Below are 13,166 nucleotides of genomic sequence, written 5' to 3'. Positions count from 1 at the left end.
TGCGTGAGGTCTACTGTTCACAGAACTACTAGTTTACTTACAGATGGTTTTTCGTAAAAATCTTGCAATCACAACCTCTAAAATGCATGTGGTGTGAGTAGATATTGGATTTAACAGCACGATTTCGGGCCCATAACTTAAATGACCGTTTTTAGCGATTGGAGACATAAATAAGCTCTATTTGACGACTCTGCAACGAAATCATGTGTCTAATTGGGCGTTTTTAGTTTTATGGGAGCTATAGTTTACTTTGACATCTGTGCAACGAAAAGTGGAGTTATGGCTTCATAAATAAGTTAAATGCCTGATTTTAACTTTATGTGACGACTCTGCAACCGGCCATAAGTCCCAGTCTGCTGATGCTCTCGTCGACCGTCTTTTTGTGTATGGACTTGATCCCCTCCTTGTACCTTGTGCTGTCGATGGATGGTCTTGGTTCCAGCCACCCAATTTCGCAGATCAGATCATTTACTGATCTTCTCATATGTCTTGGGGGCGGTTCCCTTAGGATAACATGGTGGCAAGGATGATCCTGTTGGTAGCAGGCTAACAGGTACTGCTGGGATATCGTGATGTTGTGGCACTTGACTTTTAGGATTTCAGTCTCGCGATGCAGATGGTCCTTATCTGACCAATTTGTTGTATCGTAAATTTTGCTTGCATTATATAGATTCATGTTTGTTTATTATTTCAGATGCTGCTCCAAATAGTTCAGAAACATTCTTGGGATATGAGCATAAATGTCAAAGCGAAGTGATAAGGCAGATAAAAGGTTCTCGTGTGCTGGGCATGACTTGTGACTTATATCAGAAAGGAATATAGGTAATTACATACAGCACTTGAATAAATTATATTAGATCAACTCTTTTTCTTTGTACTTTTATAGATATAGAAAATTCCTTTATCTATATACTGATTATTTTCCGTACATGCTTCTATCCAACCAATGTCTTGGCATCGGGCAAAGTTTCAATCGACATTACTGTGAACAGACCTAAAAGACCGCACATAAAATTTATAAACCATATGGCTACTCTTGGCTTTTGGCGAGATTTCTCACAATATTTATTTGGTGCCATAACGATTTGGAGCTTATAAACAACTTGAAAAAACATAGGGAGAGAAAAATAATTGACCGAGCGAAGTGAGGTCTAAGATTCAAGTCGACGGTTTGGCATTTCTCTTGATGTTTAAAAATGTTTATATGTTGCGCATTTACGGCGAACGCGGTAATAGATTTTCATGAAATTTGACAGGTATGTTCTTTTTTAATTGTGCGTCGACGAATATACAAGGTTTTTTTGAAATTTTGCATTTAAAGGATAACATAAAAGGAAAAAGGAGCCTCCTTCATACGCCAATATTAGAGTAGAAATCAGACTAAATAGAATTAATCATCATGAATCAGCTGACAAGTGATTACACAGATGTGTGGAGAAGCCAGTCTATGGCTGTATTTCCATAAGGTCTATAGTTTCAATCAGGTACTTGTGGATGAGAATACTGCGTGAGGTCTACTGTTCACAGAACTACTAGTTTACTTACAGATGGTTTTTCGTAAAAATCTTGCAATCACAACCTCTAAAATGCATGTGGTGTGAGTAGATATTGGATTTAACAGCACGATTTCGGGCCCATAACTTAAATGACCGTTTTTAGCGATTGGAGACATAAATAAGCTCTATTTGACGACTCTGCAACGAAATCATGTGTCTAATTGGGCGTTTTTAGTTTTATGGGAGCTATAGTTTACTTTGACATCTGTGCAACGAAAAGTGGAGTTATGGCTTCATAAATAAGTTAAATGCCTGATTTTAACTTTATGTGACGACTCTGCAACCGGCCATAAGTCCCAGTCGGCTGATGCTCTCGTCGACCGTCTTTTTGTGTATGGACTTGATCCCCTCCTTGTACCTTGTGCTATCGATGGATGGTCTTGGTTCCAGCCACCCAATTTCGCAGATCAGATCATTTACTGATCTTCTCATATGTCTTGGGGGCGGTTCCCTTAGGGTAACATGGTGGCAAGGATGATCCTGTTGGTAGCAGGCTAACAGGTACTGCTGGGATATCGTGATGTTGTGGCACTTGACTTTTAGGATTTCAGTCTCGCGATGCAGATGGTCCTTATCTGACCAATTTGTTGTATCGTAAATTTTGCTTGCATTATATAGATTCATGTTTGTTTATTATTTCAGATGCTGCTCCAAATAGTTCAGAAACATTCTTGGGATATGAGCATAAATGTCAAAGCGAAGTGATAAGGCAGATAAAAGGTTCTCGTGTGCTGGGCATGACTTGTGACTTATTATCAGAAAGGAATATAGGTAATTACATACAGCACTTGAATAAATTATATTAGATCAACTCCTTTTTCTTTGTACTTTTATAGATATAGAAAATTCCTTTATCTATATACTGATTATTTTGTGTATCATTGGATTATAAAGTATTGCCTTTGATGGCTCAATTGAAAAATATTCTTCTGAAAATTATTAAAGAAAATACTGAAATCTTTTCAGTCTTTTCTTTTAATCAGTAATTTCTGATTGTAGTTTCTGAATCTTCTTTTGACTTTTTGTAATTTTTGGTTTTAACCTACAATTGTTAGATTTGTAGCTATCAATACAGGTGACTATAATATTCACTTTGTTGGTAAGAGCCACTCGTGTATTCACAGAAAAATTGAGAATCAAGTTCTTTTCACTTTGAACCATTTTTGAGAATATTCAGACAAATGGTATCTCATCATTTTGATATCACATCTCAAGACACTTCAAACTACTCCTTATTTTTAACAACGTCTCTTATAAACAGGTTCAATAATTAAGTTAAACTATTTGCATTCTATAAGCTACTCTTATTAGTCATACATGATAGACTTAACATGGATTTAAGATTAGAAAATATTTCACCGTAGATAAAACATAGGTACTCTATTTACAGGCTAACTATTCTTATTCTACAATTATTTTGCGATGTTCAATGTTCTTGTAATTTTGAATGATGTGTAACTTTTTCAGCTCTTCTTCTCAGTTCTGGCAAATTGGTATTCTTGGAGCTTGGAAAAATTGGTGAAAGCAACGAGTTCACGTTGAACCAGCTGTTTGGGCCTTCCACCGATGTAAGTGATCTTTCTATATTATATACGTGTATTTATATCGTATTTATTTCTGGAAAAAATACAAAAAATCCTTGTACAGTATGTAACGGTGCTGATAAATTGTTATTATCTATTGATTGGTTGGGTTGTGAGCATAGATGACAAATTAATACTTTGATTGTAGTGTATTCACAAATCAATGCATATTTCAACAATGCATATTCCTCAATGTTACTCAAGTAAGGTCCACGTTATAATGGTAGTGGAGAAAGATAGAAGAACAACGACGGTAGCTGATACAGGTTATTGATGTACCTAATATTTACTGTTCATTCTCGTTTAGAATAATCAATAATTATATTTTATTAAGCAAAAAATTATATTTTCAATAATTCCATAATGAATTTTCATAATTAAATAATTAAATGAATATTTTGTTAATTAATTATTAATTATACATTGTTAAAAGCGATCTGGCAACAGAGCAAAGCGAGATAGCGCTATCCGCCTTGTTGAATGATAGGCAAGGATAGCAATAGCATTGCTTATCAAACACTGCCATTATAACGTGGACCTCATTTTATGCATTGGTGATTCTTAAAATGGTATGATAATTAGACGATTATTGTGCAGTAGGATTATTAAAAAATTATATAATTACTCTTTATTCTTTTATTGATTCAATGGTACATAATGATTCATCATATAATAGGTAGAGACTGAGTGGACTATATGAGTTAGCTATCATAGGTAAGGTTTAGTGGTAGAGAGGACTTTAAAGTTCTAACTCCGCCTAATATAGTTATTTGTGCAACTAGTGCGCAAAGTGACAGTTTGCTGCACCGAAAGAAACGGTTACGGAATGGTTTCTTGAGTGCAGCAGAGGAACTTTGAGCACGTATTTCACATTAAATTTTTCCTACAGTTACCATTGAATATGAGAAGTAGTTGATTATGGGTAAAATGATGGCTGAAATCCATCAAATGTTTGTCTGTATAATTTTGTTATTAATAACAACTTTAATTTATTTTAAACTTGATAATTCAATTGAAAATGAATAATCGATAACTTATTCAAATTAAAAATTGAATTGATCCAATTAATTTGGAAATTTGAATAATTTTGAGAAAATCTTAATTTCTAAATAATTTTTCAACCAATCAATTATGAATGAAAAAAATATTATTTGAAATAATGAATAATTAAAAAAAAATCAAAATGTATAATTTAATGAGTTCTCATCTTTATTTATTTGAAAATCAGAAAAATATAGAGAGAACAAATTTGCATTCAAAATACACGCCAACAATGTCAACAGCTGGTATTAAGAGTACGCAAAGTAATGCTTTGCGCACTAGAGCGGAAAAGTGATTCTTTGCGTTCTGTAATCAGTGCAGGAATGGTCACTGTTCAAGGTAACTGTAGGAAAAAGGATTTTTCATCTCATTTCTTTAATAATTGCTGATTTTTGCTCAACTTATCAAATACGTTGGTGTGCTATCTGCTGTCTGCAGTGCTCTGTGTCTCCTATCACATCTTCTATGAATGGAATTCAATTATTTTTTCCTTAGGAATTGACAGTTCTTCCGCCACTGAGATTGCTGGTGACAGGTCTGATGAGCAGTGTGGCAAGTCAGCCGACCACTATCAAAATGTGTCCGCCGTTGACCTCCAAGAACCGCCATTTTTACAAGCCGCTAATGGCCGCCGGAACCCAGTCGGGTCTCATTCAGATCTACAACATGGCGTGGGCGTCCGTCGAGAAAGAGTTCTCTCTACATGCTTACCCGGTCAGGTTAGTTCACATTTCTGTGTTGAAGGTTATCTTGCGGTTGATATCCATATTAAATAAAAACGACTTAACATTCTCAAAACCACTGGTTTATTAAAAAATTTGAGATACTATCAGAGATACAATTTTATACACAGTACGCATCCCGTAACTTTGCCTACGTGACAGAAACTGCATATACAGAGTGAGTCATAAGTATGGGAACCCTTCAATAAATTGGAGACTGTTGTAGATATAATACTGTAAATTTTAGTATAAGTTATTGATCAAATGCTCTACCTTTTGACGTACAACTGAATTTCAACCCCTCATAAGGGGGTGACTTAGGGGTTGTAACTCGAATATTTTAAATGTAAACACCCATTTTTTGGAACATTATTTTAAAGGCCTTTTTGAAACAAGAAAGATGACATTGACAAAAATGTTCTACTTGTATCCAAAATGGCGGCTGATTGAAGTTCTAGTTTTTAAAGAAATGAGGGGTTGTAACTCAAATATTTTGAACGTAAAAACCCATTGTGTGATACATCATTCAAAAGGAATTCTCAAAACTAGAAAGATGACATCAATGAAAATTTTCTATAATCATTTCTTCCAAAATGGCGGCTGATTAAACTTTATCAATTATTTCTTTGAAAACTCAAACTTCAATCAGCCGCCATTTCTGATAGAAGTAACATAGAACATTTTTATTAAAGTCATCTCTCTTGTTTTAGAAAGGCCTTTAAAATTATGTACCACACAATGGGTGTTAACATTTAAAAATTTGAGTTACCACCCCTCATTTCCTTGAAAAACTACAACTTCAATCAGCCGCCATTTTGGATACAAGTATCATAGAACATTATTGTCGATGCCATCTTTCTTGTTTCAAGAAGGCCTTCAAAATGATGTTCCAAACAATGGGTGTTCACATTTAAAATATTCGAGTTACAATCCCTAAGTCACCCCCTTATGAGGGGTTGAAATTCAGTCAAAAAGGTAGAGTATTTGACCAATAACTTATCCTAAAAGTTACAGTATTATATCTACAACAGTCTCCAATTTATTAAAGTGTTCACATACATATGACTCACTCTGTATGCAAGGTATGGTTCGCAGGGTAATATTCATGTCTTTGCAAAAACATCGGGCTTCAGACTTCCTAGATCCCTAGATGGAGAAAGCTCCATACACACAGAGACACTTTATGAATGAGAGAGTTGCAACTTATCACCAACAATGGAAAGAGCTTGTTGAACGAATATCAGCTGATAGGCTGTGTTGTGCTAAAAGGACGTAACTCCTAAAAGCTCCTTGTGTATCTTTCCGGATGCAACACGTTGCTTTTGAGAAGGTACAAAAGAGCATCTGTTGCTTATGGAAAGATACATTAAAGCTCCTTTCTGTATCTTTTCGGTTGCAACACGTTGCTTTTGAGAAGATACAAAAGAGCATCTGTTGTTTATGGAAAGATACATTTTCAAAAATGTTCGATTTTTGAACGGGTAGTCTAATGGCCCTCCGCCGATAGGCAAAGTTACAGGACTCGGACTGTACTAGAATAAGATGACTGCTTTTATTTTCTCTAGAGAGTGAAGTTAGGACTAGAGAGGCACTAGGTGAGAGTGATAATGCTATAACAAACGAAAGTAGGAGGCCTATCTCGAATTGTTTTAATAAACCATAGGTTTTGACAATATCAAGTTGTTTTCTTCCAATTAGTCTACATCTACATTGCTTTGTGACATTTATCAAAAAATGTATTAGTAGAATTTGCCAATTTATTGCTTCTCTCATATCAAGGACAAAATATTCTAAATTGATAGCACTTGGAAATATTCCACTAAAATGTTTGAGAACCTCAGATTGACAGTTATTTACTTTACGACATCGTAATTCGGAATTCTTCACATCGTATTCGTATTCTTCACATCATTTGCTCTTTCTAACTCTTAAGCTGGGTTTACACCAAAGTTATTAACAAAATGTTAATAACTTAATCCTTATAGATTCTATTAGATTGAACATAAATTATCATACACATGATGAACATATGTGTTTGTCAAGTTCCTTTCAATCTAATAGAATCTATAAGGACTAAGTTATTAACATTTTGTTAATAAATTTGGTGTAAACCCAGCATCACAAACATAATCTTGAGTAGTTCTCTCACGATGATTCTAATTGTTGGATATACTGTATTAAATTCAAATCGATAGGCTTCTGAAACTGTTTTTGGTGAGATGTAGTGATATTTATCAATGATAAAACACTGGAATGTTGTGTAATTGACCGAGTGAAGTGAGGTCTAAGATTCAAGTCGACGGTTTGGCATTTCTCTTGATGTTTATATGTTTATATGTTGCGCATTTACGGCGAAACGCGGTAATAGATTTCCATGAAATTTGACAGGTATGTTCCTTTTTTAATTGCGCGTCGACGTATATACAAGGTTTTTGGAAATTTTGCATTTCAAGAATAATATAAAAGGAAAATTGAGCCTCCTTCATACGCCAATATTAGAGTAAAAATCAGACTATAGAATTATTCATCATAAATCAGCTGACAAGTGATTACACAGATGTGTGGAGAAGCCAGTCTATTGCTGTACTTCCATACGGTCTACAGTTTCAATCTGGTACTTGTGGATGAGAATACTGCGTGAGGTCTACTGTTCACAGAACTACTAGTAATATAAAGAATTTATTGAATAGTTATATATACATGTTTCAAAACCTATGTTGTCATCTTCAGTGTGAAAGTTGAAAGTCTTTTACATTGAAGATTACACCATAGGTGTCGAAAAATGTAACTTTTTCAATAAATTCGCGATAGGCTTTGTGGTCGTACTGATAGCTATCGATAGGATCCATATGCCTTCTACTCTCATTTTAGGAGTGACCACTTACTCTAGAGCCGAAATCCTCTAAATACCATTTATGAGTTTAAAAAATCGCTTCCCGATGGTTCGGAACTCACCTACAGCTGTAGGTCCACTCACCATCAGTTTCATTACCCACATACAAGCCTGAAGCTTATGTGGGGATAATTCTCAGCAATAAACGGTCCTGATATAACAATATAACTGCTATACCACTTTTGTGTATTCATATTTATTCCTGGTGAAGATTCAAATAATGTGTCATTCTTGCTTTCAGGGGCATCGAGTGGATATCTCTCTCATCATTCATCTCATATGCTTACTCCAGCTCCAATTCTCAAGTGAAGAATGAGATGTTCATTACAGATGTTAATACGGGCTACACCAATCAGATACGAAAAGACCACGGCGAAGAAAATCCTATTGAAATTGTGCGAGTCTCTCCGTTAAAGTAAGTTGATATGAGGGCATTGATCAATTATTTACTGCAGTATTTTTATTTTATTTATTTATTTTTTGATACAATTACAAATCATATGAATACGATCGAGATTGAACAACAGGCATAGCCCAAAACTATTCTGTTCCCAAATTTTGATAAATAATTGTTAAGAATTAGAATGTATCCATATTTTTCTACTGATCCCCGCAAAACGGGAATAGTACTAGTATTATCACCCATAAATGTGTTTTCAAGAGCGGGTGCTTAGTATAGTCCGTCCAAACCTTACTTTGCATCACGGGGCTTTATGGCCAATGTTATTCCAACACAACAATAAGAGCACATGGTTGCCGTTTTTATGCTGAAAAGCATCTATTACAACGCTCTAGCGACATCCTTCATAATCCTACCAACGTCTCTCATAATATTCTTTTATATAGGTAGTTTAAATTCACGATCATGATTTCAAGTGATTTCAGAATGGCTTCACTGATTTCAGTATAAATATACACTTACAATCTTAATTTTACAATACAACAATAAGAGCACACGGTTGCCGTTTTTATGCTGAAAAGCATCTATTATAACGCTCTAACTACATCCATCATAATCCTACGTTTCTCATAATATTCTTTCATATAGGTAGTTTAAACACAGAATAGGTACAGAATGGAAACTTGTAATCAAACGCCTATCTAACCAATGCTTTTTACATGACGCAAATACTAGACAAGTCACGTGACCTTGGGAAGTTCCAATCCTGGTCTTCGTGGCAGTGAACCAGATCAATTGATCCGGATCATTAAATTGATCCGAACCTACCATCAATACTATTACAATGCGGCGCTTCCTAACAAGATGGCGGATTTTTGCGTCAGGGTACTAGCCAAGTTTCCATACTGTATGTATACTGTGGTTTAAATCCTCGATTATGATTTCAAGTGATTTCAGAATGGCTCCACTGATTTCAGTATAAATATACACTTACAATCTTGAATAATATTTAAATTAGCTCTATTGAGGCACTTAAAACAGGTCAGGGTAATAATAGTAAAGAGAGGTTTATAAATGAAACCAGACAGGTTTTTTTTTTGTACTGGGAAATGTGAATATTTCTGTCATATTGAACTAAAAGATGTTGTACTTTATTGAGTAATGAGAGGTTGGTGACACTGTCAGATGATGATGGCACTGGAGTTGTGCGTGTGTGTGTGTTGTGTTCTGATCTGAAATGAGTTGGCAACATATAAGATGAAGTGCTCTTATAATAACATTGCTTTGTACTTATTTATAAATTACTACATGGCACAACTATGAAATACGCCAATTATTCAATGAAGGAGACAGTGGGTGAGATTAAAAGCAGAAGGTTACGGTGGACGGGACACATTCTGAGGAGAGAAGAAAGCGCTCTGAGAAACAGTGTACTGAGGAATAATCCTATAGGAAGGAGACCAGCTGGAAGGCCAAAAACTAGATGATGGGACCAGGTCCGGAAAGATATGAGGAGGATGGGCCTAAAAGAGGAGGACGCGGGTGACCGAAATTTCTGGAGAGGCTTAGTTGATGAGGCTAAGTACCGACTGGGGTACGAGTGCAGTAAGTAAGTAAATAAGCTCTATTGAGCTATTAATAAATATTAGAATCGATCGTGAATTCTTCGTAACAATAGAAAAATTATTGAGAAAGTTGCTGTCCTTACAGAGACATCTTTATCTCTCATCAGATTAGATTAGTGATGAACCCTGTCGATAAGTGAAGAAGGTTTGGTACTGTTGACAGTTTGGAGACCATTTGTTCACCAATTATTATTATCACTTCTTAGTGGTTTGCAAATCATCGTAGATTGTTGGTCCATACATTACTCTTATCATAAACCATATTCCTTCACAATACCCACGTACTATATAATAATAATAATAATAATAATAATACTAGACTAGGACACGAAAAGCCCACGTAAGACTAGGGCTTGTGTGGGGTGTGGGTATAATCATCAAGAAAAATAATCCTATCTAATTGACGCAATTACTTTCTAATTCAAGCATTATTGTTAATACTGAGCTGCTATTTTCATAATTTCAGGCAATATTTTGTGATTGTTATGAAGGATGGACCATTCGAGCTTTGGGATTTGAAAACATTGACACTCATGCGATCGATGCCCAAAAAGTTTCCTCTAGTCACAGCTTTGGTAAGTTTCAACAGTTAACTTCTTTCCTCTCTATCTTATAGAATCATTATTTTTCTCAGAGAAAAATGATAACACAATATATTCTAAATTACATTTTTTTCTGAATTTATAGAAGTAGTTAGTGCTTTCAACCATGTGGCTCCCTGTTCCAATCTCTCTGTTTGGTTGATATCTTTCCTATTTTCCAATCAAGTATTTGATCAAAACATGTAAAATATTATGAATCTTCCCTTGTTTACTTCAACCAAATTGAGCTACAAGGCTACAACGAATTCATAACTTTCAAATTTTTCATTGGTGTTTTGGAGCTGCCTTTTCAGTTACCATATTCAGTTTCAATTATAAATATGAACTTTATCAATTAAATATGAATCATCACATTCATCACAGCTTTAAATGTTTTATGTTTATGCTTATGTTATGTTATGTGTTTTGTGTTAATGTTGTGTTATGCTTTTTGTTTTATGTAAATGTTATTCATTTCATCTAATTTTGTAATTTATGCTTCAGGAATGGTCGCCAGCACATAATTTCAAGTTGCTCAAAACTAAGAAGAAATCAGTCTCTGAAGATCCGAGCAAAGCAGAAAGTCCAGCTGGTGAGGCAGGTAAGCTATTTAATGATTTGTTATAAATTGATTTCTCCAAATTCAATAATTAAATACTACTTGAAGTTTCTTTATCTAAATCGAAGTGCGTACAGATTTATGCGCCAGCTTCTTGTAGTTTATCTAAAGACATAAATGTCTTTAAAGTATCTAAAGACACAAGAGATACACATAAATGTGCTTACAGTACGCTTTGCCTCCGTCACTTTGAAACAGGTATGGTTCGCGGTGTAATATTTACGGCCTTGCAAAAACATCAGGCTTCAGAGACCCCAGATCCCTAGATGAAGGAAGCTCCCTATAGACAGAGATATTTATTCATTTATTCATAGACAATAGATACAATGCAGGTAAAAACAACAGGCATTCGCCCAAAACTGCTTTAAACCTTAATTTGGAATATACAGTCTGAAGGTTATGTAAATGATAACTTAATTCACTCACTATTTTGAGTCCAAAAAATGTATGTACTACAATAGTTTTGAATTTATCAGATTAATTAATTTCAAAATACAAATCCAAACAAAAATCTTCCTTCACAATCACAAAAAAAATATTGAAAATTTTATTTAAATCCACAAATTATACTCATGTTAAAATTCTAAACGTCAAAACGTCATGAATGAAGATCTCTTATAAATCTCGTAACGATGATACGCTGAGAGATGCAACGTATCTTCAACAATGGAAAGAGCATGTTGAACGAATGTCAACTGATAAGCTTCCACTGAAAAGTTTCTATTTTTATTACAAGTAGCCCAACTGCCCTATACAGAAAAGAGATAAATTTCAAGGATAATCCCGTAGGCAATACTACAGGACCCGGACTGTAACTGCGTTGAGCTAAAATAACGTTACTCATTTTGTATCTTTTCGGATGCAACACGTTGCTTTCGAGAAGATACAAAAGAGCATCCGTTACTTATGGAAAGATACATTTTCAAAAATGTTCGATGTTTTTGAACGGGTAGTATTGTAGTCTAATGGCCCTCCGCCGATAGGCAAAGCTACAGTACACAGACTTCTTTGCCAAGATAGCGCATATTTCACTTTTCATCAGCTGATGGTATGCTTATTTTATCAGTATCTTTCTGTTTCTGTACAAACTCATAAAGGTGCGTACAGACTTATTTACTTACACCTTCTATAAAATATTATTTTTCTATCTGTCTAGGAGCATCCAGCCCTCAAACAACTCAACAAGTGGTGGCTCGTGAACATTTTGTATTCACTGATACGGAAAGCCTCTTGTACCATTTTACTTTGGAAGGAATCTTTGTGAAAGATGTGATCAAAATGCCACCAGAGGTAGGAAATACATAAATAATATCCAATTCCTCAATCTTTTTTCAGATGGTAATGATTGATTCGAATTCACAAGTAGTTTCTACTAACTGGGAATGGTATTGTTTAAAAATGTGGCTATTCCAGATTTCCTTGACTGGAAATTATTAACAAAATGAGATCCTCAACTATATCAATCAATCAATTAATCTCTTAATTCATGACTTACAATGTTACCGTCTTGTATATGAATGTGTCACATTTCTATTAACCTTCCGGCAGTCGCGCTGTTGTAAAAAGTACAACAGTGTCAGTTTTTTTTGTTGCACAAAACTATTGAATGGAGTGGTGTCAGTGAATGAGTCACCTATGCATTCCAAAACTTTCTCCCCATCACTCCACTGAGTTGCAGTATCAACCGAGCTATGGTTCAGTCTTTAGGTGCTATTTAGTCGCGACAGTGCATAAGATAGGGAAAGACTGTATATGGGGACTGTAAACAAACCAATAACACAGAATTGATGACTTTGCTTGATGTACCTTATTGGGCTATGAAATGGTAATCAGCCAAACGTTCATAGGCGTAAAATAATCCAAGAAGATGGAAAATGTAATTATAAATTAATTAATATGTTTTGACAGTAAACAGAGTACATAACACTTGGAAAATTGGATGTTGTACAAAATACAACACGCGACTGCTCGTGTGATTGAGTAGGGCGTGACTACCGGAAGGTTAAATAACAATTATAATATTATTTGGAAAACGAAGAAAGAAAGAAAAACAACAAAAAAGAAACAATAAAAACCTGGGTATATCCTTAGTTTACTCGATAAAATTCTTTAAAACTGTAAGTTTCTAATTCTATTTTAAACCTTA

At 34.8% G+C, this 13,166-nt stretch overlaps 1 protein-coding gene across 1 annotated transcript; it reads left to right on the top strand.

The window, feature by feature from the left end:
- Nucleotides 1-2,038: 2,038 nt before the first annotated feature.
- LOC120356335 (WD repeat-containing protein 11-like) lies at nt 2,039-12,310 on the top strand (the record flags this gene model as incomplete). Its single annotated transcript, XM_039445259.1, is given in 7 exon segments — nt 2,039-2,327; nt 3,024-3,124; nt 4,676-4,899; nt 8,037-8,210; nt 10,287-10,395; nt 10,906-11,002; nt 12,177-12,310. Coding segments are annotated over 7 exon segments (873 nt in total), but the record flags the coding sequence as incomplete, so codon positions are not given.
- Between the last annotated feature and the right edge of the window lie 856 nt (nt 12,311-13,166).

The sequence above is a fragment of the Nilaparvata lugens genome, unplaced genomic scaffold (assembly GCF_014356525.2).
Source record: "Nilaparvata lugens isolate BPH unplaced genomic scaffold, ASM1435652v1 scaffold6498, whole genome shotgun sequence".
Taxonomy (NCBI): Eukaryota; Metazoa; Arthropoda; class Insecta; order Hemiptera; family Delphacidae; genus Nilaparvata; species Nilaparvata lugens.
This window is presented reverse-complemented; position numbering and strand designations above follow the sequence as displayed.